The 24,499-nt window shown below is 39.7% G+C and overlaps 1 protein-coding gene across 5 annotated transcripts in view; it reads left to right on the forward strand.

Annotated features, from left to right (window-relative positions):
- Nucleotides 1-24,499, forward strand: part of TBCE (tubulin folding cofactor E) — a 91,722-nt gene that overhangs the window by 18,107 nt on the left and 49,116 nt on the right. For 4 of the 5 annotated variants that reach the window (XM_015080711.3, XM_053207601.1, XM_027046967.2 and 1 more), the window contains one exon: nt 3,901-4,034. In XM_015080711.3, the coding sequence (XP_014936197.1) occupies nt 3,935-4,034 (100 nt within the window). In that variant the 5' untranslated portion in view covers nt 3,901-3,934. Of the gene's footprint in view, nt 1-3,900; nt 4,035-20,403; nt 21,768-24,499 lie in introns of those variants that run through there. The other variant, XM_053207602.1, reaches the window with a different exon arrangement.

Below are 24,499 nucleotides of genomic sequence, written 5' to 3' on the forward strand. Positions count from 1 at the left end.
ACGCTTAACCGACTGCACCACCCAGGCGCCCCTACATTTGAATTTTTATGTTGGAAATTATTTGAGTATAGTTGATACACAGTGGTACATTAGCTTCAGGTATACAACATTGTGATTCAGTTTCTCTATACCTTATGCTTTGCTCACCACAAGTGAAGCTACCATCTGTCACCATAGAACGTTGTTACAGTATCATCGACCGTATTCCCTATGCTGTGACTTTTCTCCCTGTGACTTACTCATTCCATAACTGGAAGCCTGTATCTCCTGTTTTGCCAATTCACCCCCACCCCATTCACCTCTGGCAAATATCAGCTCTGTATTTAAGGTTGATTCTGCTTTTTTTTGTTTATTTATTTGTTGTTGCTTTTAGATTCCACATATGAATGAAATCATATGATATTGGTCTTTCTCAGTCTGAATTATTTCACTTAGCATAAGACCCTCTAGGTCCATCTGTGTTGTTGCAAATGGCTCAAACTCATCCTTTTTTATGGCTGCATAATATTCGTCTGACACACACACACACACACACACACACACACACACACACACACCACTCTTCCTTATCCATTTGTCTATCAGTGGACACTTGAGTTGCTTCTACATCTTGGCTATTGGAAGTAATAACTGCAATAAACACAGGACGCATACATCTTTTCAAACTGATACAGTGTTTTTATTTTCTTTAGGTAAATACCCAGTAGTGGAATTGCTGCGTCATATGGTATTTCTATTTTTAATTTTTTGAGGACCCTCCATACTGTTTTCCACAGGGGTTGCACCAATTTACATTCCCACCAACAGGGCACAAGGGTTTTGGGTTTTGTTTTTTGTTTTTTGTTTTTTTCCCTCCACATCCTCACCAACACCTGTTATTTCTGGTCTTTTTGGCACTAACCATTCTAACAGGTATAGAGGTTATATCTCATGGTGATTTTGATTTGCATTTCCTGGGTGATTAGTGATGTTGAGCATCCTTTCAATGTGTCTGTTGGCCATGTCTTCTTTAGAAAAAATATTTCTTCAGGTCCTCCGCTCATTTTAACTGGATTATTTGTAGTTTCAGTGTTGAATTGTATAAATTCTTTATGTATTTTGGATATTAATTCCTTATCCGATATATCATTTGCAAATATCTGCTCCTATTCAGTAGGTTGCCTTTTTGTTTTGTTGATTGTTTCCTTCATTGTACAAAAGCTCTTTATCTTGGTGTAGTGCCAGTTGTTTATTTTTGCATTTGTTTCCCACACGTCAGGAGACGTATCTAGAAAAATGTTGCTAAGGCTGATGTCCAAGAAATTATTGCCTATGTTTTCTCCTAGGAGTTTGTGGTTTTAGGATTCATATTTAGGTCTTTAATCTATTTTAAGTTTACTGTTGTGTATGGTGTCAGAAAGTGATCCAGGTTTGTTCTCTTGCATGTAGCTGTCCATTTTTCCCAGCACTGTTTATTGAAGAGACTGTCTTTTTCCATTGGGTAGTCTTGCCTCTTTTGTCATAAATTAATTGACCATACTGGTGCGGGTTTATTTCTGGGCTCTCCATTTTGTTCTATTTATTTGTCTAAATTTTGTGCCAGTACCATACTGTTTTGATTACTATAGCTTTGTCTATAACTTGAAATCCAGGATTGTGATGCCTCCGGCTTTGTTCTTTCTCAAGATTGGTTTGGCTGTTTGGGGTCTTTTGTGGTTCCATACAGATTTTAGCATGGATTGTTCTAGTTCTGTGGAAACTACGATTGGTATTTTGATAAGGATTTCATTGAGTCTTAAACAGTTTTTCTTTATTTTTCTTTCTTTATTTTTTTAACATTTATTTATTTTTGAGACAGAGGCAGAGCATGAACGGGGGAGGGTCAGAGAGAGAGGGAGACACAGAATCAGAAGCAGGCTCCAGGCTCTGAGCCGTCAGCCCAGAGCCTGACGCAGGGCTCGAACTCACGGACCGCGAGATCATGACCTGAGCTGAAGTCGGCCGCTTAACCGACTGAGCTACCCAGGTGCCCCAAACAGTTTTTCTTTAATATCAAATCTAGTCAGTGTTCAAATTTTCAATATTCTCACAACTTTTTACTTTAAAGTTACTTACACTTTTTTAAAAAATTAGGGTCCAAACGAAGTCCATATGTTGCAATTGGTGGTCTTCAGTGTTTTCAAATCTGTTTGTTCTCCCTCTGTGTCTTTCTTTTTCTTCTTGTGTTCTCCTTCTGTTGAAGAAACTAACTTGTTTGACGGTAGGGTTCCCCACTGTCTGGATTTTGGCTGACAGTGTCTCTTCACATGTTCCTCAGTCTTCTGCTTTCCTGTGAAGTAGGAGGTGGATCTAGTTACCATTCCTGGATAGGAGATACTTTTCACTCTGTCTCCCTTTAGGGCCTTCTCTTTAGTTTCATGGTTCTGTCTTTTTATTCGAGTGTAATGGTTTGTTTTTTAAAATTTTTTTTTAATGTTTATTCATTTTTTGAGAGTGAGAGACAGAATGTGAGGGGGAGGGACAGAGAGAGAGGGAGACACAGAATCTGAAGCAGGCTCCAGGCTCTGAACTGTTAGCACAGAGCCCGATGTGGGACTTGAACCCACAAACCGTGAGATCATGACGTGAGACAAAGTTGGGCTCTTAACCGACTGAGCCCCCCAGGCGCCCCGAGTTTCATGGTTCTTTGTTTGTTTTGTTTTAGTAAGCTCTGTGTCCAATGTGGGGCTTGAACTCACGACCCCAAGATCAAGTGCTACATGCTCCACCAACTGAGCCAGGCAGGTGCCCCTAGAGTTTAATTTTTATTTATTGTTCCTTGTATGTGTTGCTTCCTATATCTATGGATTTGTGTTTTTCTCCCATCCTCAAGAGATAACAATGCCCATATTGCCTGTTTTCTTGTCCTGTTCTCTATCACTTCTCTCCTCCTTTTTTGTTTTTTTTTAATTTATTTAATTTATTTTTTATTTTAGAGAGGCGTCGGAGCAGAGTGAGAGGGAGAAAGATAATCTCAAGCAGGCTCCGTGCGCAGCTCTACACGGGGCTGATATCGCACGACTATGAGATCACGACCTGAGCCGAAATCAAAAGTCTGACACTTAACTGACTGAGCCACCCAGGCGCCCCTGTCCCCCTCTCTTCTATTCTCCTTTGCTTCCTATCCCCCTTCGGTAGATGACAGAATAGACAAGTTATGTGATGTGAGCTAACTGGAGTTGAGCAACATTTAAAAAACATATTATTGGGGTGCCTGGGTGGCTCAGTTGGTTGAGTGTCTGACTCTGTTTCAGCTCATGATCATGATGATGATCTCACAGTTTGTGGGTTCAAGCCCCACATCAGGCTCTGTGCTGATGGCATGGAATCTGCTTGGGATTTTCTCTCTCCCTCTCTCTGCCCCTCCCTTGCTCATGTGTGCGCTCTCTTCTCTCTCTCTCTCTCTCTCTCTCTCAAAATAAACATTGTTATCAAAATATAGTTAGAAAGTAAAGTAAAATGAAACTATGAGAATATGCCACATAAACCTATAGGTCCTTCTCTTCACCAAAATATGAAGACTAAACTGCAGGAGTGTTGACCTCAAGAATATCTCACTAAAGTGAAGGGGTGCCTGGGTGGCTCAGTGGGTTGAGCGTCTGACTTTGGCCTATGTCAGGATCTCGCAGGTCACAAGTTTGGGTGATGTGTTGAGCTCCGTGCCGACAGCTCAGAGCCTGGAACCTGCTTTAGATTCTGTGTCTCCCTCTCTGCCCCTCCCCCACTCGTGTGTGTGTGTGTGTGTGTGTGTGTGTGTGTGTGTGTGTGTGTGTGTCTATCTCAAAAAATAAACATTAAAGAAAAGGAATATCTCAATACATGAAAAAACAAATTTTTAAGGACTTTATTAAGATCTTGTCAATTTTGTAATTTTCTTTCTAGATCTCCTCATATTTTGGATTCTGGCTATATTATCATGAATGACACGTTGACCTTAGATGTCATTGGTCGACGAGTTGAAGTTAATGGAGAACATGCAACAGTGCGTTTTTCTGGTGTTGTCCCTCCTGTGGCAGGTAAATTATAAGTGTGTGTGTGTGGTGTGTATATTTATTTATTCTGGATTGTTTCTTTGTAGGCTTCTCTGTAGTGCTCCTCCCCACCCCCCCATAGTGCTTTGTAACAACAAGAAACAATTTGTAGATGCTTCTTATATTCTTATATACCATTGTTTTGTTCAGGTAACAATATCCTGTGGTATCTATGGTTTTATTTCATTTTACATTTATCTAATTATTTAGTGTTACTATTTTATATTAATTGAATGTTAAAATATCTTCTGAGTAAACTTAAAACAACTCATAATCTTGAATTTTCATACCCTACCCTCAAAAACTAAGAATTTTTTGGAAATTTCTTTTGTCATTAATCCATGTGTATATGTATTTAAAGTAGCTTAAATCGATATAAATACAATTTGTGATGTCTTCTTTCATTTATTATTTGGAATATATTTATGTTTCTATAGTATTATTTTGCTTACATTTTTTGTTAAGATATAATTGACATATAACATTATATTAGTTTCAGGTATACAAAACAATGATTTGATATCTGTATATATTGCAAAATGATCACCAAGTTAAGTCTAGTTAACATTCATCATCATACATACTTACAGAGTCTTTTTGGTATGATAACTTTTTTTCCTTTTATATAATATCATTCTTATATTTTTTTTAATTTTTTATTAACAATTTTTTTTAATGTTTATTCATTTTTGAGAGGGAGTGAGGAGGAGCAGAGAGAGAGGGAGACACAGAATCCAAAGCAGGTTCCAGGCTTTGAGCTGTCAGCACAGAGCCCGATGTGGGGCTCAAACTCATGAACTGTGAGATCATGACCTGAGCCGAAGTCGGACGCTTAACTGACTGAGCCACCCAGGCACCCCTCATTCCCTTATTTTTAAATTTATTTATTATTATTTTTATTTTTTAATTTTAATTCCAGTATAGTTAGCATACATTGTTGTGTTGGTTTCAAGTGTACAATGTAGTGATTCAGCAATTCTTTACATTTTTCCTGTGTTCATCAAGATAAGTGTACTCTTAGTCCCCTTTCACCCATTCACCCCCCACCCCCACCTCCACTCTGATAACCATCAGATTGTTCTCTATAGTTAAGAGTCGGTTTCTTGGTTTGTCTCTTTTTTTTCCCCCTTTGATTCTTTTGTTTTGTTTCTTAAATTCCACATATGAGTGAAATGATTTCTCTGACTTATTTTGCTTAGTATTATATTCTCTAGCTCCATCCATGTTGTTGCAAATGGCAAGATTTCATTCCTTTTTTATTTTTGCCTTTTATATATGCCACATCTTTATCCATTCGTCAATCGGTGGACACATTGGCTGTTTCCATAATTTGACTATTATAAATAATGCTGCAATAAATATAGGGGTGCATATGTCTTTTTGAATTAGTGTTTTCATATTCTTTGGATAAATACCTAGTCGTGCAGTTACTGGATCAGGTGGTAATTTTATTTTTAATATTTTGAGGAACCCCCATACTGTTTTCTACAATGGCTGCATTGGTTTGCATTCTCACCAGGAGTGCACGAGGGTTCCTTTTTCTTCACATCCTTACCAACACTTTCTGTTTCTTGTGTTTTGGATTTTAGCCATTGTGACAGGTGTCAGATAATATTGTAATTTTGATTTGCATTTTCCTGATGATGAGTAATATTGAGAATCTTTTCATGTGTCTATTGGCTATTGGTATATCTTCTTTGGAGAAAAGTCTATTCATGTCTTCTGCCCATTTTTAATCGAATTAATTTGTTTTTTTGTGTATGTTGAGTTTTATAAGTTCTTTATAATATTTTAGATACTAACCCTTTATCGGATATGTCATTTGCAAATATCTTCTTCCATTCCTTAGGTTGCCTTTTAGTTTGGGTGATTGTTTCCTTTGCTGTGCAGTTTTGTGTTTTTTTGAAAATTATTTTTTTAAGTAATTTCTACACCCAATGTGGGGCTGGGACTTAAAACCCCTAAGATCAAGAGTTGCATACTCCACTGACTGAGCCAGCCAGGTGCCCCTGTGATGTCATCTAAACAAAAGTTTCACCTGACCCTGTGGGCAATTCTGAAGATAGATAGGGGGCCCTTCAGAGATTTTCCTAGTTGAGATGAGGGGCTAGGCATTTACATCTGTGATGATCCATCACTGGATCCTGGTATGTGGAAGGGTGTATGTGCTTGTGCAAGGCACTTTTTTTTTTGGTTCTAAAAGTGGGACCATAGTTGAGGGCTAATTGCTAGAAGCTAGTATTCCCAGCAGCTGATGAGAATAAGGCTCTGTTCGTAAAGGCAGCTCGGAGTAGTGCATCCCAAATCTAATAATACAGATGGAAGCTATTTCATGGTAATTTAGTGAATATGAAGTAGTACATATTTTCATTTATTAAATTGCCTGTGAGTTTGACACTTCCTTCATGTATGTATTATCAGGCAGTTTTTTACCTGAAATTATAATTGTGCAAAGAGGGAGCTATTCTTTATTTACTCTATTAATTATCTGAGTGTATGAGCGCATTCTCTATTGTTTTACCTCAAAGATGCTACTTTGGGATTTTATGTATGCATGTATCTATCTATCTATCTATTTACTTATTTATTTATTTATTTATTAACAAATTTTTGGGGGGAGGCACCTGGGTGGCTCAGTTGGTTAAGTATCTGACTTTGGCTCAGGTCATGATCTCACGGCTCGTGGGTTCCGAGCTCTGCATCGGGCTCTGTGCTGACAGCTCTGAGCCTGGAGCCTGCTTTGGATTCTGTGTCTCCCTCTCTCTGCCCCTGCCCTACTACACTTGGTCTCTCTCTCTGTCTCTCTCTCTCTCTGTCTCTCTCTCTCTCTCAAAAATAAATAAACATTAAAAAAATAAAAATAATTTTTTTAATGTTTATTTATTTGTTTTAAGACAGAGAGAACGCAAATGGGGGCAGGGCAGAGAGAGAGAGGGAGACAGCGAATCCCAAACAGACTCTGCACTGTCAGCACAGAGCCGACATGAGGCTCGAATTCATGAGACCCATGAGATCATGACCTGAGTCGGGTCGGAAGCAAGAGTCAGACACTTATCCAACTGAGCCACCCAGGTGCCCCTAAGATTTCTTTTAGAAGTCATCAGGTGGAATTGGTACAAAGATAGGAGAAATCGAATGCAGATTTAGTAATTACTCCTGGTGTTACTTCAGTATGTGTTATAACTAAACGAGTTAAGATGTTTAAGCACTTGGATCAGTTACTTGGTTACTGGTTACTTGGATCAGTTAACACTATGTTAACTATTGTTGTAAACATTTAAAAAATTTACTTAAAAAAGAAATAGAGCGGTTCTAATGTTTTGCAAATGGCTTGGGGATGGAAATGTAATTTCCTGAGATAGCATCATATGCAGATTTTAAAACACGTTTATTTTAAGTAAAGATGATGTGCCGTGGTGGGCAGAATAATGCTCCCTCCCCTCAAACAAGGATATCTCAGGACCTGGGAGCATTATTCAGTTTTGTGGCAAGGGAGAATTGGGGTAGCAGGTGGAATTAAGGTTGCTAATCAGCTGACTTTAAGATAGGGAGATTGTCACGTGGGCTCAGTGTAATCCCAAGGATCCGTGGAAGTAGAAGTGGAAGAAGAAGGCAGTGCCGGCACTTGTCGTGATGTGAGAAAGTTTCAGCGGCCATTGTGGGTTTTGAAGATGGAAGGGAGGCAGGAAGCTTAAGAACGAGTGCAGCCTCTAGAAGCTGGAAAAGGCAAGGTAGCAGCTTTTCCTCTAGAGCCTCCAGGGGGGAAGACAGCTTTGCAGCACCTTGACTTTAGTCCAGTGAGACTCTCATCAGGCTTCTGACCTCCAAAACTGTAAGATAATAAATTTGTGTAGTTGTATAGTAGCAGTAGGAAACGGATATATCCTAGCTTATTGTGTGAGGTATTTTATTTTAAAAAGTTGTCTTTTCAATGTTTATATATTTTTTGAGAGACAAAGTGTGAGTTGGGTAGGGGGAGAGGGACACAGAATCCGAAGCAGGCTCTAGGCTCTGAGCCATCAGCACAGAGCCCAACACGGGGCTCGAACTCACAAAAGGTGAGATCACGACCTGAGCCGAAGTTGGATGCTTCACCGACTGAGCCACCCAGGTGCCCCTGTGTGAGGTATTTTAAAAGTGTCCCTAGTGGGGCGCCTGGGTGGTTCAGTCGGTGAAGCGTCCGACTTCGGCTCAGGTCGTCATCTCGCGGTCCGTGAGTTCGAGCCCCACATTGGGCTCTGTGCTGACAGCTCAGAACCTGGAGCTTGCCTCTGATTCTGTGTCTCCCTCTCTCTCTGACCCTTCCCCCGTTTATGCTCTGTCTGTCTCTGTCTCAAATAAACGTTAAAAAAAATTTTTTTAATAAAAAAAAGTGCCCCTAGTGATGATAGTTAAACACTAATGTTAGAACTGCGTTTGAAGAGTCTGATTAAAATAGTTTCATGAAATAACAGGAGTGAGGAAGCACTTTTTCTAAATTCATATCATGTGATTTAAAGTGATAATGTAACTGATTTAATTAATGAAATACTGTAAGTAGACCTTTGATTAATATACATCTGTGTGCTTAAAAATTATTACTGGATATTCTCATATCCATATACTTGGAGTTGCTTACATCAATCCTGATGTACATTGTATTTTTATTTCCTCCTGGGCAATTGTCTTCATGGTTCTTTGCCCTTAGTTATTGTTTTATGTTTTATCGTAACTGAAATCTGGCATTACTGCCTACCTATATGCAGTGACTAAATTAAATAGCCCTATAGTATTTTGGGTTCGATTTATCCCAAAGTAACAATGTTAACTTTAAACAAAAAAGCAGAAATATATTTCTTCTAAGTTCTTATGGAGGCGTTTTGTATTTGTCACTCAGTTTATTGATCCTAAGTAGGGATTGAGATGCATTGCCACCTACTGAAACAGAAATCCGAATTCATCAGGGAACAGCGGCTCACAGCTGAGTTAGAAAAGTTAGAAGTCAGCTTTTGGGCTTTTTAGTATTTTTCTCTACTCCTCACATCTTTTTACCAAAACTGCATACCAATTTCTGGTCCCCCAGATTCCAGCTTCTGGCCTGAACTCTCCAAGGGGCTGATTCTACCCTGCAGATCTCTGTGGCTCATTGGAAGAGTTCTAGCAGACTTTTTTTTCCCTTGCGTTTTAGAGGACTATTGTAATTTTCCATGATGAACAAGGGAGATTTTTGTTTACATCTTAGATGGTGTTGTTATTAAAATACTATATAACAAGATTTTCTTATAGTGTCATTGGGTAAATAGTGCTAATCTTCTGGGCCATTATTGAAGCCTTGTTGCTACTTTTTAAAAAAATATTTATTAAAATAATACATGAACCTGTTAACACCTAGTGCATAAAGGCTCATGATGAAAAGCAGGAGTGTCCAGCTGTAGGTGTTTTTTTTCACTGTTGTAGGTGTTTTCTTAAACAAGCCTATTTGATTGAGGTCACATGTACCTCTTCAGTTATGTTTTCTTCTAAGATTAACTTTGATAGTTGTTACCCTTCCATTTTACTTGCCTTTTCTTTCTGGCACTCCTGTTGGTTGGATATGGGATTTCCTAGATTGATCCTCTGTTCCTTTTATTCTTCCTTGCAATTTATTTGTTGAAAATACTGCATTTGTCTTCTAAAATTTCCCATGTTCTGGGTTCTTCTGATTACATCCACATGATATCATTAACATGTTTTTCTGTCTTTGTTGCCTATAAATTGGTAGTTATATAGGCTTTATTAAATTCAGGTTTGGTATCTCTCTCTCTATTTTTTTTACAAATACTCTGTTAAGTGTTGTGTACTTCAGTCAGGTACATAACATCTGCTTGTATCTCTTTTTGTGATGTTCTTTCTTTTTTTTTTTTTTAACATTTATTTATTTTTGAGACAATGCGAGAGACAAAGTGCAAGCAGCGGAGGGGCAGATAGAGGGAGACACTGAATCCTAAGTGGGCTCCAGGCTCTGAGCTATCAACCCAGAGCCCGACATGGGGCTCGAACCCACGAACCATGAGATCATGACCTGAGCTGAAGTCGGACGCTTAACCGACAGAGCCACTCAGGCGCCCCTGTTATTTCTTTTTTTTTTTTCATTTTTTATTAAATTCAAAAATTTTTTTCAACGTCTGTTCATTTTTGAGAGACAGACACAGAGCTTGAGTGCGGGAGGGGCAGAGAGAGAGGGAGACACAGAATCCGAAGCAGACTCCAGGCTCTGAGCTGTCAGCACAGAGCCTGATGCAGGGCTCAAACTCAGGAACCATGAGATCATGACCTGAGCCGAAGTTGGACGCTTAACCGACTGAGCCACCCAGGTGCTCCTGTGATGTTATTTCTTGATGACCGTTGTTTATAGTGGTCATTTGGGGATTGTCAAAAGGTGAAATTCTAATAATTTTCTTTATCATTCCTTTGATCAATGAAATAGCTGGGCAACTTATATTGTGGAGAATGTCCCTGTGTCACTTACTTGCTTTACAAAGTAATTGGATGATTGAAAGGCAGGATAAATGTTTGATTTTTTTCCTCTTATTTATTAGTCTTCATAATGAATTGGTTCACTTAGAAGACCTATGAAAGATTTTAAAAATCTTTATAAAATCATGGGTTTAAACATATTTGATATGTTTTAGTCCATTGCTGTCCTCCTTATTGATGCTCGAAGTGTCCCATATTTGGCCCGAAGGAACCCCTTCAAATTGACTCCTGAGTACTTTTGATGTGACCCAGTGGTTTCTGATAGCTTCCTTCCTGATATGATAAGGAAGCTATCAGATGTGCAGGGTGTTCGTCTTACATATTTTTGGTCCCACGTCACAATTAGCCATTTCTCCAAGGGCCTGATTTTTTTTTTTTTTTTTTTTTTTAAGTAGGAAATAACATTTGTAGGCCACAACCTGAGTTACTGCAGTGCTCATTGCTATTGGGTCGGTCGTCGTTTCTAGGCCATTTTTAGTTGACAGAGCTGCTACGTTGAGTTAATTCCTAAAAGTAGAATAGATTTAAGGAGGATATGTGTATTTTTTATTACTTTTTATAAAAGTTTCAAACATCCCACAGAGAATAGTATAAGGAACACCTGTATACACTTGTGATGTCAATTTAACATTGCTGATATTTTTACCTTATTTACTTCATTTCTTTTCATTTTTTGCTTAAGCACTTTATTTTTTTATTTTACTTTATGGTGTTTTTTTTTGTTTGTTTTTTTTTTTACTTTTGAGAGAGCGCTCGTGCATGCATGTGAGCAGGGGAGGGGCAGAGAGAGGGAGACACAGAATCCGAAGCAGGCTCTAGGCTCTGAGCTGTCAGCACAGAGCCTGATGCGGGGCTCAAACCCGCGTACCATGAGATCATGACCTGAGTCAAAGTCAGACGCTTAACCGACTGAGCCACACAGAAGCCCGTTTTTTGCTTTTTGCTTTTTTATATCCATGTTACATACAGTACAATAATGACCTCAGGAGTAGAATCCAGTGATTCATCCCCTATATATAACACCTAGTGCTCATCCCAACAAGTGTCTTCCTTAATGCCCCTTGCCAATTTAGCCTGTCCTCCCTCCCACAACTCCTCCAGCAACCCTCAGTTCTTATTTAAGTCTCTTATGTTTTGTCTCCCTCCCTGTTTTTATATTATTTTTGCTTCCCTTCCCTTATGTTCATCTGTTTTGTATCTTAAATTCCACGAGTGAAGTCATATGATACTTGTTTTTCTCTGATTGGCCAATTTCACGTAGCATAATACACACTCTAGTTCCATCCACATAGTTGCAAATGGCAAGATTTCGTTCTTTTGATTGCCGAGTAATATTCCATTGCATATATATATATATCCACATCTTCTGTATCCTTTCAGCTGTCGATGGACATTTGGGCTCTTTCCATACTTGGACTATAGATAGGCGTATGTGTGTTTAAATGTGGTGATGACAGGATATGTTTTCATGTTCTGGGAGTTGATAGAAGAAATGGCTAAAGTATTTGACATAACTGTTGTCTAGAAGAACACACATTACGTTAAAACCAATTTGTGGTCTAAGACACGTAATAGTATTCAGATGAAAAATTGTGAATAGTGTAATTTAAATAGGTAATGCATTTAATTATTTCAGGGTGCTTTTTATAGCTTATTTATTACTGGGATGTGGCCCTGCTTAAAATTATAAGCAGGGCTTATAATTTTATTATAGGAGTAATAGGCATTCAGTAATTGATAACTTCAAGTATTTTAGGCCCCCGGTCATCTTTTCCATATTTATAGATACAAACAATTTGGTACTCAGTCATATACTTGGTTGAGGCTTTGGACAGCTGTGGGGTTGCTTCCTGAGAGAGAATTCTTGCTCCTGAAAGTTGGTGGTATTTCTATAGCCCACAATTATAATTATGTAATTATATATATAATTATATAATATATATATATATATAAAACATTTAGAACTGTGCCTGACAGGAAGTAAGAACTTTTTCAATGTTAAAGATTATTGTTTTTGCTGTTATTGTTGTGATTTGGAAAGAAAAAGTATTCCTTTCCCAGAACACTTTATTTCCATGTATAGGAAAATCATCACAGAATATTGATTTTTGTTAGAGTTAGAGGACTCATTGTCCTCTGTCAGGAAACTGATGTAATGAATATAAAAACCTGTAATTTATGTATGGCCCTTAGAGCCAGAAAGTATGGTCTTTAATACATTAAACCATTATGCTTATCAACCATGTGCCTTGTATTTGGATTGGCAATATATAATACCTTCTCCTCAGTTTAAGTGACTTCAGTTTGGAGTTGCTGTCCTTTCACTGTAATTAGAAACCTAGCTGAGATCACCTCTGTTGAGAAAGGGAAGTCTAATGCAGTGTGCCTAGGGAACTTGTTGAAAATACAAATTCTCAGATTCTGCTTTCAGAGATTCTAATTAAGTAGGTTGGAGTTAGGGCTTAGGACTCTTCTTTTTTTTTTTTTTTAAAGAGAGAGAGATAGGGGGCACAAGTAAGCGAGGGGCAGAGAAAAAGAGAGAATCCCGGGGGAGGGGGGGGCGGGTAGAGAGACAGAGAGACAGAGAAGCGGAGCTTACTGGGAGCAGGGCTTGAGCCCACCAGCCGTGAGATCATGCCCTGAGCCAAAGTCAGATGCTTAAAGACTGAGCCACCTAGGTGCCCAGGACTCATTTTTAACATGGTCCCTAGATGATTCTGATGCCACACTTTGGAACGGTTCCGTTTTTATTCCTTAGGATGCACTAATATACAGGTGGAAAATGAGATCCTCAGAAAGCGAAATAAACCTGTATGCTTTTCCGTAATTGCCTTTACAAAACTAAGCTTTCTATCCTGAAGCTCGAATTAAGAAATAACCACTTGTGCAACACCAGTGAAAATGTTATAAAGCTGTTACCAAGTGGGGTGTGACCGTCATTATCTTATTTGATGCTCCTTATACAAGTACCGCTGTGACAATTTACAATTAGCTTAGGGACAGGGAAAAATGGTTTTCTTCTAATGAACGGATGTTTCTACTACTGGACAAGAGAACTGCACCTTTTTCTTGCTGCAAGGAAGCTCAGAGCAGTGTTTTGTACTACATTGCTATTTTTTCAATGATTCCCTGCTTTTTAAATGTTTATTCCCCACTTCCCCTGCCCTTCTTGGTTAGTGCCTTTTGATCTTCCAGTACCTAGTTTTCTTTTCCCTGATTTTAAAAAATTAATTAATTTTTAAAATTTACATCCAAGTTAGTTAGCATATAGTGCAACAATGATTTCAGAAGTAGATTCCAGTGAATCATCCCCTATGTATAACACCCAGTACTCATCCTAGCAAGTGTGTTTCTTTTTAAAAATTTTTTTAAGTTTGTTTATTTTTGACAAAGACAGTGCGAGAAGGAGCTGGGGAGGGGCAGAGAGAGAGGGAGACACAGAATTTGAAGCAGGCTCCAGGCTCCAAGCTGTCAGCACAGAGCCTGATGCGGGGTCAAACTCACGAACTGTGAGATCATGACCTGGGCTGAAGTCGGACACTTAACCGACTGAGCCACCCAGGTGCCACCAAACAAGTGTCTTTCTTAATGCCCCTTACCCATTTAGTCCATTCTCCCTCCTATCACCCCTCCAGCAACACTCATTTCTCTATATTTAAGAGGCTCTTATGTTTTGTCCCCTCCCTGTTTTTATATTATTTTTGCTTCCATTCCCTTATGTTCATCTGTTTTGTATCTTAAATCACACGAGTGAAGTCCTACGATATTTGTTTTTCTCTAATTTTCACTTAGCATGATGCCCTCTAGTTCCATTCATGTAGTTGCAAATGGCAGGATTTCATTCTTTTTGATTGTCTAGTAATACTACTTTGTGTGTGTGTGTGTGTACTCCCACCAGGAGTACAAAAGAGATCCTGTTTCTCTGCATCCTTGCCAACATCTGTTGTTGCCTGAGTTGTTGATTTTAGCCATTCTGACAGGTGTGAGGTGGTATCACATTGTTGTTTTGGTTTGTATTTCCCTGATGATGAGTGATGTTGAGCATTTTTCCATGTGTCGGTTAGCCATCTGGATGTCTTCTTTGGAGAATTGTCTATTCATGTCTTTTGCCCATTTCTTCACTGGATTGTTTTTTGGGTGTTGAGTTCTTTATAGGTTTTGGATACTAACCCTTTATCTGATATGTCATTTGCAAATATCTTCTTCCATTCCATTGGTTGCCTTTTAGTTTTGCTGATTATTTCCTTCACTGTGCAGAAGCTTTTTATTTTGATGAGGTCCCTCTAGTTCATTTTTGCTTTTGTTGCCCTTGCCTCCAGAAACATGTTGAGTAAGAAGGTGCTGTGGCCAAGATCAAAGGACGTTTTGCCTGCTTTCTCTTCTAGGATTTTGATGGCTTCCTGTCTTATATTTAGGTCTTTCATCCATTTTGAGTTTATTTTTGTGTATAATGTAAGAAAGTGGTCCAGGTTCATCTTCTGCATGTTGCTGACCAGTTTTCCCAGCACCATTTGCTAAAGAGACTGTCTTTGTTCCATTGGTTATTCTTTCTTGCTTTGTCAAAGATTAGTTGGCCTTATGTTTGTGGGTCCATTTCTGGGTTCTCTATTCTGTTCCATTGATCTGAGTGTTTTGTGCCAGCACCATACTGTCATGATGATTATAGCTTTGTAATACATCTTAAAGTCTGGGATTGTGATGCCTCCAGCTTTGGATTTCTTTTTCAGGATTGCTTTGGCTATTTGGGGTCTTTTCTGGTTCCGTACAAATTTTAGGATTGTTTTTTCTAGTTCTGTGAAGAATGCTGGTGTTATTTTGATAGGGATTGCATTGAATATGAAGATTGCTTTGGGTAGTATCAACATTTTAACAATCTTCTTCCAATCCAGGGTCATGGAATATTTTTCCTGTTTTTGTGTGTCGTCTTCAATTTTTTTCATAAGCTTTCTATAATTTTCAGTGTATAGATTTTTCACATCTCTGGTTAGGTGTATTCCTAGATATTTTATGGTTTTTGACACAATTGTAAATGGGATTGATTCCTTGATTTCTCTTTCTGTTGCTTCATTATTGGTGTATAAGAATGCAACTGATTTCTGTGCATTGATTTTATATCCTGGGACTTTGCTGAATTCATGGAACAGTTCTAGCAGTTTTTTGCTGGAATCTTTTGGGTTTTCCATATAGCGTATCATGTCATTTGCGAAGAGTGAAAGTTTGACCTACTCATGGCTGATTTGGACGCCTTTTATTCCTTTGTGTTGCCTGATTGCTGAGGCTAAGACTTCAATACTATGTGGAATAACAGTGGTGAGAGTGGACATCCATGTAGTGTTCCTGACCTTAGGGAGAAAGCTCTGTTTTCCCCATTGAGATGATATTAGTGGTGAGTCTTTCATATATGGCTTTTATGATCTTGAGATATGATCTTTCTATACCTACTTTATTGAGGGTTTTTATCAAGAAAGGATGCTGTATTTTGTCAAATGCTTTCTCTGAATCTATTGAGAGGGTCATGTGGTTCTTGTCCTTTCTTTTATTAACGTGATGTGTTGCATTGATTGTTTTGTAGATATTGAATCAGCCCTGTATCCCAGGTATAAATCCCACTTGGTTGTGGTGAATAATTCTTTTAATGTATTGTTGGATCCGGTTGGCTAGTATCTTGTTGAGGATTTTTGCATCCATGTTCATCAGAGAAATTGGTCTATAGTTCTGCTTTTTAGTGGGGTCTCTGGTTTTGGAATCAAGGTAATTCTGGCCTTGTAGAATGAGTTTGGAAGTTTTCCTTCCATTTCTATTTTTTGGAACAACTTGAAAAGAATAGGTGTTAACTCTTCTTTAAATGTTTGGTAGAATTCCCCTGGAAAGCCATCCAGCCCTGGACTCTTGTTTTTGGGGAGATTTTTTATTACTAATTCAATTTCTTTACTGGATATGGATCTGTTCAAGTTTTCTATTTCTTCCTGTTTCAGTTTTGGTAGCTTATATGTTTCTAGGAATTTGTCCATTTCTTCCAGATTGCCCATTCTATTGGTGTATAATTGCTCATAATATTCTCTTATTATTGTTTGTATTTTGTGTTGTGATCTCTCCTCTTTGATTCTTGGTTTTATTTATTTGGGTCCTTTTTCTTTTTGATAAAACTGGCTAGGGGTTTATCAGTTTTGTTAATTCTTTCAAAGAACTAGCTCCTGGTTTCATTGATCTGTTTTACTGTTGTTTTGGTTTTGATAGCAGTGATTTCTGCTCTAATCTTTGTTATTTCCTATCTTCTGCTGGTTTTGGGTTTTATTTGTTGTTCTTTTTCCAGCTCTTTAAGGTGTAAGGTTAGATTGTGTATTTGAGATCTTTCTTCCTTCTTTAGGAAGACCTGGATTGCTATATACTTCCCTATTATGACCCAGAGGTTTTGGGCTGTGGTGTTATTGTTTTCATTGACTTCCATGTACTTTTTTTTTTTTTTAATGTTTATTTAATTTTGTGAGAGAACATGAGCAGGGGAGGGCAGGGAGAGAGAGAGACACAGAATCCGAAGCAGGCTTCAGGCAAGCTGTCATCACACAGCCCATTGTGGGGCTTGAATCCATGAACTGTGAGATCATGACCTGAGCCGAAGTTGGACGCTCAACCAACTGAGCCACCCAGGCGCCCCTACTTCCATGTACTTTTTAAATTTCCTCTTTAACTTTTTTGTTAGCCCATTCATTCTTTAGTAGGATGTTATTCAGTCTCCAACTATTTGTTATCTTTCCAAATTTTTTCTTGTGGCTTATTTCAAGTTTATAGCCTTATGGTCTCAAAATATGCACATTACGATCTCGATCTTTTTGTACTTGTTGAGGGCTGATTTGTGTCCCAGTATGTGATGTCTTCTGGAGAATATTCCATGTCCACTCAAGAAGAATGTGTATTCTGCTTTAGGATGAAATGTTCTGAATATATCTGTTAAGTCCATCTGTCATTTAAAGCTATTGTTTCCTTGTTGATTTTCTGTTTAGATGATCTCTCCTTTGTTGTAAGTGAGGTGTTGAAGTCCCCTACTATTATGGTATTATCAACGAGTTTGTTTATGCTTGTGATTAATTGACTTGTATATTTGGCTGCCCGCCACATTTGGAGCATAAATGTTTATAAATTGTTAGATCTTCTTGGTGGAACACCCTTTAATTATGATCTAATGACCTTCTTCATCTCTTGTTACAGTCTTTATTTTAAAATCTAGATTGTGTGGGGCGCCTGGGTGGCTCAGTCGGTTGAGAATCCAACTTTGGCTCCGGTCATGATCTCACAGCTTGCGAGTTCGAGCCCCACGTTGGGCTCTGTGCTGACAGCTCAGAGCCTGGAGCCTGTTTCAGATTCTGTGTCTCCCTTTCTCTGACCCTCCCCTGTTCATGCTCTGTCTCTCTCTGTGTCAAAAATAAATAAACATTAAAAAATTTAAAATCTAGATTGTGTGTTATAAGTATGGCTACTCTGGCTTTCTTTTGGCAACCATTAGCATGGTAGATGGTTCTCCATATCCTCCTTACTTTCAATCTGAAGGTGTCTTTAGGTCTAAAATGGGTCTCTTGTAAACAGCATATAGTTGGATCTTGTTTTCTTATCCATTATGTTACCCTATGTCTTTTGATTGGAGCGTTTAGTCTATTGATGTTTAGAGTGAGTACTGAAAGATATGAATTAATTGCCATTATGTTGCCTATAGAGTTGGAGTTTCTGGTGGTATTCTCTGGTCCTTTCAAGTCTTTGTTGCTTTTGGTCTGTTTGTTGTTTGTCTTTTCTCACCACAGAGAGTCCCCCTTAAAATTTCTTGCAGGGCTGGTTTAGTGGTCACAAACTCCTTTAGTTTTTGTTTGAGAAACTTTTTATTTCTCCTACTATTTTGAATGTCAGCCTTGCTGGATAAAGAATTCTTGGCTGCATGTTTTTCTGGTTCAGCACATTGAATATATCCTGCCACTGCTTTCTGGCCTGCCAAGTTTCTGTGGATAGGTCTGCTGTGAACATGATCTGTCTTCCCTTTTAAGTAAAGGACTTTTTTCCCCTTGCTGCTTTCATGATTCTTCCTTGCCTGAGTATTTTGTGAATTTGAGTATGACATGCCTTGTTGATGGTCAGTTTTTGTTGGATCTAATGGGAATCCCCTGTGCTTCCTGGATTTTGATGTCTGCGTCTTTCCCCAGGTTAGGAAATTTTTCCCGCTATGATTTGCTCATGTAAACCTTCTACCCCTTTTTCTCTCTCTCCATCTTCTGGGACCCCTATGATTCAGATATTATTCCTTTTTAATAAGTCACTGAATTCTCTAATTTTTATATCGTGCTCTTTTGCCTTGGTCTCCCTCCTTTTTTCTGCTACATTATTCTCCATAAATTTGTCCTCTATATCACTGATTGGCGGCTGCTCTGTTTCATCCATCCTTGCTTCTGTGGCATCCATTTGAGATTGCAGCTCAGTTATAGCATTTTTTATTTCATCATTACTAGCTTTTATTTCTTTTATCACCGCAGAAAGTGATTCTAATCTATTTCCAACCCCAGCCAGTATTATCATTGTGATTTTAAATTCTGGTTCAGACATCTTGCTTATATCTGTTTCATCTGTTGATTAAGTCCCTGGCTGTCATTTCTTCCTGTTTTTTCTTTTGGGGTGGATTCCTTTGTTCATTTTGAAGAAAGAAAAGGAAAAAAGTAAAAAAATAAACAAAAATTAAAAAATTAAAAACACACAAAAAATCAAAGGATGCTAGATCCTAGGTGTGTTTTGGTCTGGTTGTTGAAAGAAGCTTGATAGATTAGACAAAAAGGGTAGGGAAAGAAAAGAAAAAAAAAGGAAAACATTTGAAAATTTGAAAAAAAGAATAAAATAAAATAAACTGAATGTAAAATAGAATTTTAAAAATTTACAAAAAAGTAAAAATTTAAGAATCATTTTTATAAAAACAAAAAATAAAAATTAAATTTTTTCTTTCTGTATTGAAGAATAAGACAAGAAAAAAAATAATTGAACAGATGGACCAGCAAACAGAATGAAATATGATTGAAATTACATGCAGTTTCCCCTAGAAGTCAAACTATGAAGTACTTTATAGTCTGTAAACTAAGCAGGCGAAGAGACTGATGTTCTATAGAGCGCGATTGGCGCAGTTAGCCAAGGCTTGGTGTAATGGCTCCATTCTCCACTAGATGGTGCTGCTTAATTTACTGGGGTGTATCGTTGTGGCGTGAGTAGGCGTGTATATGCATGCGCCCGAGGGGTGAAAATGGCGTCACCCAGCTGGCCAGGCTCTAGTATCAGAACTCTGTGCTCTCCATGACCGGCAATCAAGTGCCCCTCCATTGTCTCTAGCTTCCATCCTCTCCCTGCTTCTGCATTGTCTATGACCAAGCCGTCAGGCTGCCAGACAGCACCTCCCTCCTGAATTTTGTCTCAGATGGGGCTATGTTTCCCATCCCCTCACTTTCTGAGGGACTGTGGCCTTGACCTGCTCAGACCCTCTGGGGAAGGGTCTCATGGAACAGTGGCTGGGTGCCCGCCTGCACCAGAAAAAGTTTGCACGATTGTGTAGCCTCAGTGTTTCAGAGATTATGGTAAATCACAACACACATCTGGTGCCAGGCTTCACCCCTGATGTCCTTGTTCCAATACCAGTGAATGTGGTTGATCTCTGGGGTCTATTGGGACCTCTGCCGGTGGGGAGGCCACACAGCTTGTACCAAATGTCCTCCCTGCAGGGGAACCGCCTCTCCCCATGTGGTTGAAGGACCCCTGAAACCTCACGCTCTGCTCCTCTGGATTTGCCCTTCCCACCAGAGCACCACCAGGTATCAAGCTGCGAAGTTTCAGACTCTGCACTCCTATTTATAGTCTTAATGGAATTTAAACACTCTTCTTTCTCCTTTCTCCCTTTTTTGTTCAGTCCCTTGCAGCTGTTTCCATTCTTCCTCTTTCTCTCTAGCTGCTTTCGGGGGTGGGGGGGTGCTTTTCCCATACTCTCCCCCCGTCTCTGTCCTCTCTCCAGAAGCAAAAACAGCTCCCTTCCTTCCATGGCTTCCCTCTCCCCCAGTTCACCTCTCCATGCCATGTACCTGCTAAGTTCTGTGGTTCAGGTTGTGCAGATTGTTGTGTTAATCCTCAGATCAGTTTTCTAGGTGTGCAAGATGGTTTGGTATTGATCTGGCTGCATTTCAGGGACGAGAGACAAAAAAACTTCCATGCTGTTATGCCATCTTGGGCCCCTCCATTTTTTTTTTCAATTGTAAGTGAACTGCATATGTTTTTTAGATATTCTCAAGTTACAGATTACAAAAGCAAAAGACTACTTCCCAGTGGCATTGGCATATTCCTGGAGCAAGACTGCCTAGGGTGGTGCTAAAAACAACCTACTTCACAATTTCAAAGAACGTGAGGCATTTTAGACTAATCTTATAGTTGTATGAGTCCAGCTCCCAAAGTATTGAAACTGAGTTTGTTTCAGCTATAAGCCATTGTCAATAGTAGGAGGCCCTAAACACCTGCCCTCTCTGCGAGTAATTTTGTAAAGATTGACACTGAATAAATCAGATTAGCAGTATTGCTTAATGGAGCTGGAAGATTCTCTGTATTTCTCATTATCACCCAAAGTCCATTATTTACATTAGAGCTCACTCTGGGTGTTGTACATTTTATGTGTTTTGACAAATGCACAATGGCCTGCATCCACCATTATAATATCACATAGAGTAGTTTCACTGCCTCAAAATTCCCTGTGCTCTGCCTATTCATCTCTTCCTTCTCCCTAAACACTGATAATTTTTCCTGCCTCCATAGTTTTGCCTTTTCTGGAAAGTCCTATAGTTGGAATGGTACAGTATGAAGCCTTTTCAGATTGCCTTTTTTTTCACTTAGTAACATGCATTTAGATGTCCTCCATGTCTTTTCATGGCTTGATAGCTCATTTCTTTTTAATGCTAAAAAACACTGCATTGTCTGGAGATAGCACAGTTTGTCCATGCTTCCAAGTTATGGCAATTATGAGCAAAGCTGCTGTAAATATCTGGGCGTTAACTTTTGTGTGGGTAGAACTCGTTTGGGTAAATACGAAGCAATATGATTGCTGGTTCATTGGAGTCATTATTTTTAATTCTTGTGATTTTAGTGAAGGCTCTGATTGCAGTTGGTTTTTCATGTGTCTTGATGTCCAGGAAGAGAATGAACTGCTCATGCTGGCCAGAATATTTGGTTTGTATAACAGTTTTGTTTATCATTGTAAACTAATAAACCTATATTCTAGCATCTGCTTCAGTCTTTTGCACATTTGAATTTGGTAGACTGAAGCTAATAGGGCCTTCTCACCCATGGCATGTAGAAGGCAGAAGCCTGGATCTTACAATGTTGGGACTGATGCCGTGGTCCTGCCCGATGCCGTGGTCCTGCCCGATGCCGTGGTCCTGCCCGATGCCGTGGTCCTGCCCGATGCCGTGGTCCTGCCCAGCTGCCACTTAGGTCCGTTTTCCCATCTGTACTGATTTCTGTACTTGCTAGTCTGTCGTTAACGGACTGGATAAGAACTTGGCAAACAGTAGGTATGCTTCACCAGACTTACAGGTGATCACAGTTGCATGAGGGCCTTGCGCTTTCCACCTGTGGTAGCTTGAGAAGCGACTTGTTCCTTGCCTTGTGTGGTGCATCCTTCCTAGTGATGTCCACCAGCTCCATTCATTCTGACAACTTTTATGATGAATAACATTTGTTGTATTTATTTCTTCTGTGAAGGGCTTTGTTTGACAAAAAGTGGGTTAAGACACAAAAGAATTGTGTCTGGCCCTTTTTTGCTGTGTTATTTTGGCAAGTGTGACATAATAAGAAAAATATATTTGGTCTCTGCCTCTGGTTCCTGACATAAAACTCCTCCCCCAAACCCATGTAATTTCCTGTGTGGTAGGGGATGCTAGGAGCATCTTTTGTTAAACTTAAAAATAAAAACTGCCTGTTATTTTACCAGCAAGAGATGGGCTTATTTAGGAATAAAATAAGCCCCCTGCCTGGCTGGCTCAGTTGGTATGGCATGCAACTCTTGGTCTGAAGGTTGTGAGTTCGAGCCCCATGTTGGCTATAGCGATCACTTTAAACAAAAACATGTCTGTTTAAAAAAGGAAAAAGATGGGCTTACTTAGGAATAAAAGAGAATTGTAGTCCAGAACAAATAAGCTGTGGCAAAATTCATGGGCAAGCCCAAGGGAATAAAGGAGAGGCATGCTTTTTTTTTAAGGAGGAAACGAGTAAGTTGGGAAGTCTGTTATAAACTAAATCCACTGGGGGTACCTGGGTGGCTCAGTTGGTTCAGCATCTGACTTCAGCTCAGGTCATAATCTCAGTTTGTGAGTTCAAGCCCCACGTCGGGCTCTGTGCTGACAGCTTGAAGCCTGGAGCCTGCTTCAGATTCTATATCTCCCTCTCTATCTGCCCCTCCCTAGCTCACACTCTGTCTCTCTGTCTCTGAAAAGTAAATAAACATTAAAAAAATAATAATAAACTAAGTCCATTGGAGGAAACTGAGAGTGTGAAGTATGGTGGCTACTCATTGTCTGAGCTGTTGCCCAGGGGATAAAGAAAATGTCTCTTCTTCTGACTGGAATAATAGAGGAGGATCTGGGTGCAAGGTCAAGTCCATGTAAAGTCCAGTTCTGCTCTTCCTGTCTGCAGTTGACTACCAATGATGGTAGAGCGTGAGTGCTCCCCCTGTGAAACCTCTGACTACGTTTTAGTAAAATTTCACAAGTTCTAACATTTGGACTTCCACCCCTGTTCCCAACACCAAGAGCTTCTAAAGAAGGAATCTCCAGAGTGATGAGCGTCTTTTTGTATGATAATGAATGACTGGTGACTGGGGTCCCCTAAGTAGCGACGGGGTGAGGGCTGGTTGCCAGAAAGACACCTTAATTAGAAGCTTGGAACTTTCACCACCACCCCCCCACCCCCCACCCCCCACCCCCGCATCCCTCACCTCCATCCTCTGGGGAGGGAAGGGGGGCTGGAGATGAATAGTCCATCATGCCCACATGATGGAGTCTCCGTGAACATCCCTAAACTGGGGGGTTTGGAGGGTTTCTAGTCTGGTGAGAGGGTGGTGTACCTCAAACTGTAGGGATAGACACCTGCACTCAAGACCCTTCTGGATCTCGCCCTGTGTACCTCTTCATGTAGCTGTTCATCTGTTCTCTGTTTTATCTTGTATAATAAACCGGTAAACGTAACGGTTTCCTGGAGTTCTGTGAGCAGTTCTCGCAAATTGTCAGACGCGAGTAACGGATGTGGAAACCCCTGATTTTATAACTGGTTGCTGAGAAGTCCGGGCGACAACCTGGGACTTAGGACGGGTGTCTGAAGTGGGGTCATTATTAGGGGACTGAGCCCTTCATCCAAGGGGTCCGCGCTGATCCAGGCAGTTAGTGTCAGCTTTGAGTTAAATTGTAGGACACCCAGTTTGTCTGCCAAGAATTGGAGAATTGTGTGGTGAGGAAAACCCACACATCTGCCTTCAGGAGTGCTGTGAGATTAGAGGAAGAACGTTTCCCTTGAGCCAGTGACGTATTTCCCCACAACTTCAGTTTCTTATCTTTAAAATGGAGATCCTATCTCTCCATGCTGCTTAAATAGGGGTTCTCAGGAGAAGCAGGGTAAAGTTGAAGCTCTTTACCGTGTTGTACGAAGGTTTTACCTTGGGGCTGAGCCTCTCTTCACCCCTGCTAGTCTTTTTCTCCTGCTATGACCGTTGCCCCCACCCCTGGGCCCCACCTCCAGCTGTAGCTTGATTTTTTTTTTTTTTTTGAGGTTCCCTAAATAGGTCCTGAACTCTCCACTCTGCCTTGGGCTCGCATATTTTCCCTTCAAGGTTTGCCTCCTGTTAGTACTTCTTTCTGCGTGTCTTTCCTACCCACTGGCCCTATTATCTGTCTTCTTATCTATGCTTC

The sequence above is a fragment of the Acinonyx jubatus genome, chromosome D2 (genome assembly GCF_027475565.1).
Source record: "Acinonyx jubatus isolate Ajub_Pintada_27869175 chromosome D2, VMU_Ajub_asm_v1.0, whole genome shotgun sequence".
In the NCBI taxonomy this organism is placed as follows: domain Eukaryota; kingdom Metazoa; phylum Chordata; class Mammalia; order Carnivora; family Felidae; genus Acinonyx; species Acinonyx jubatus.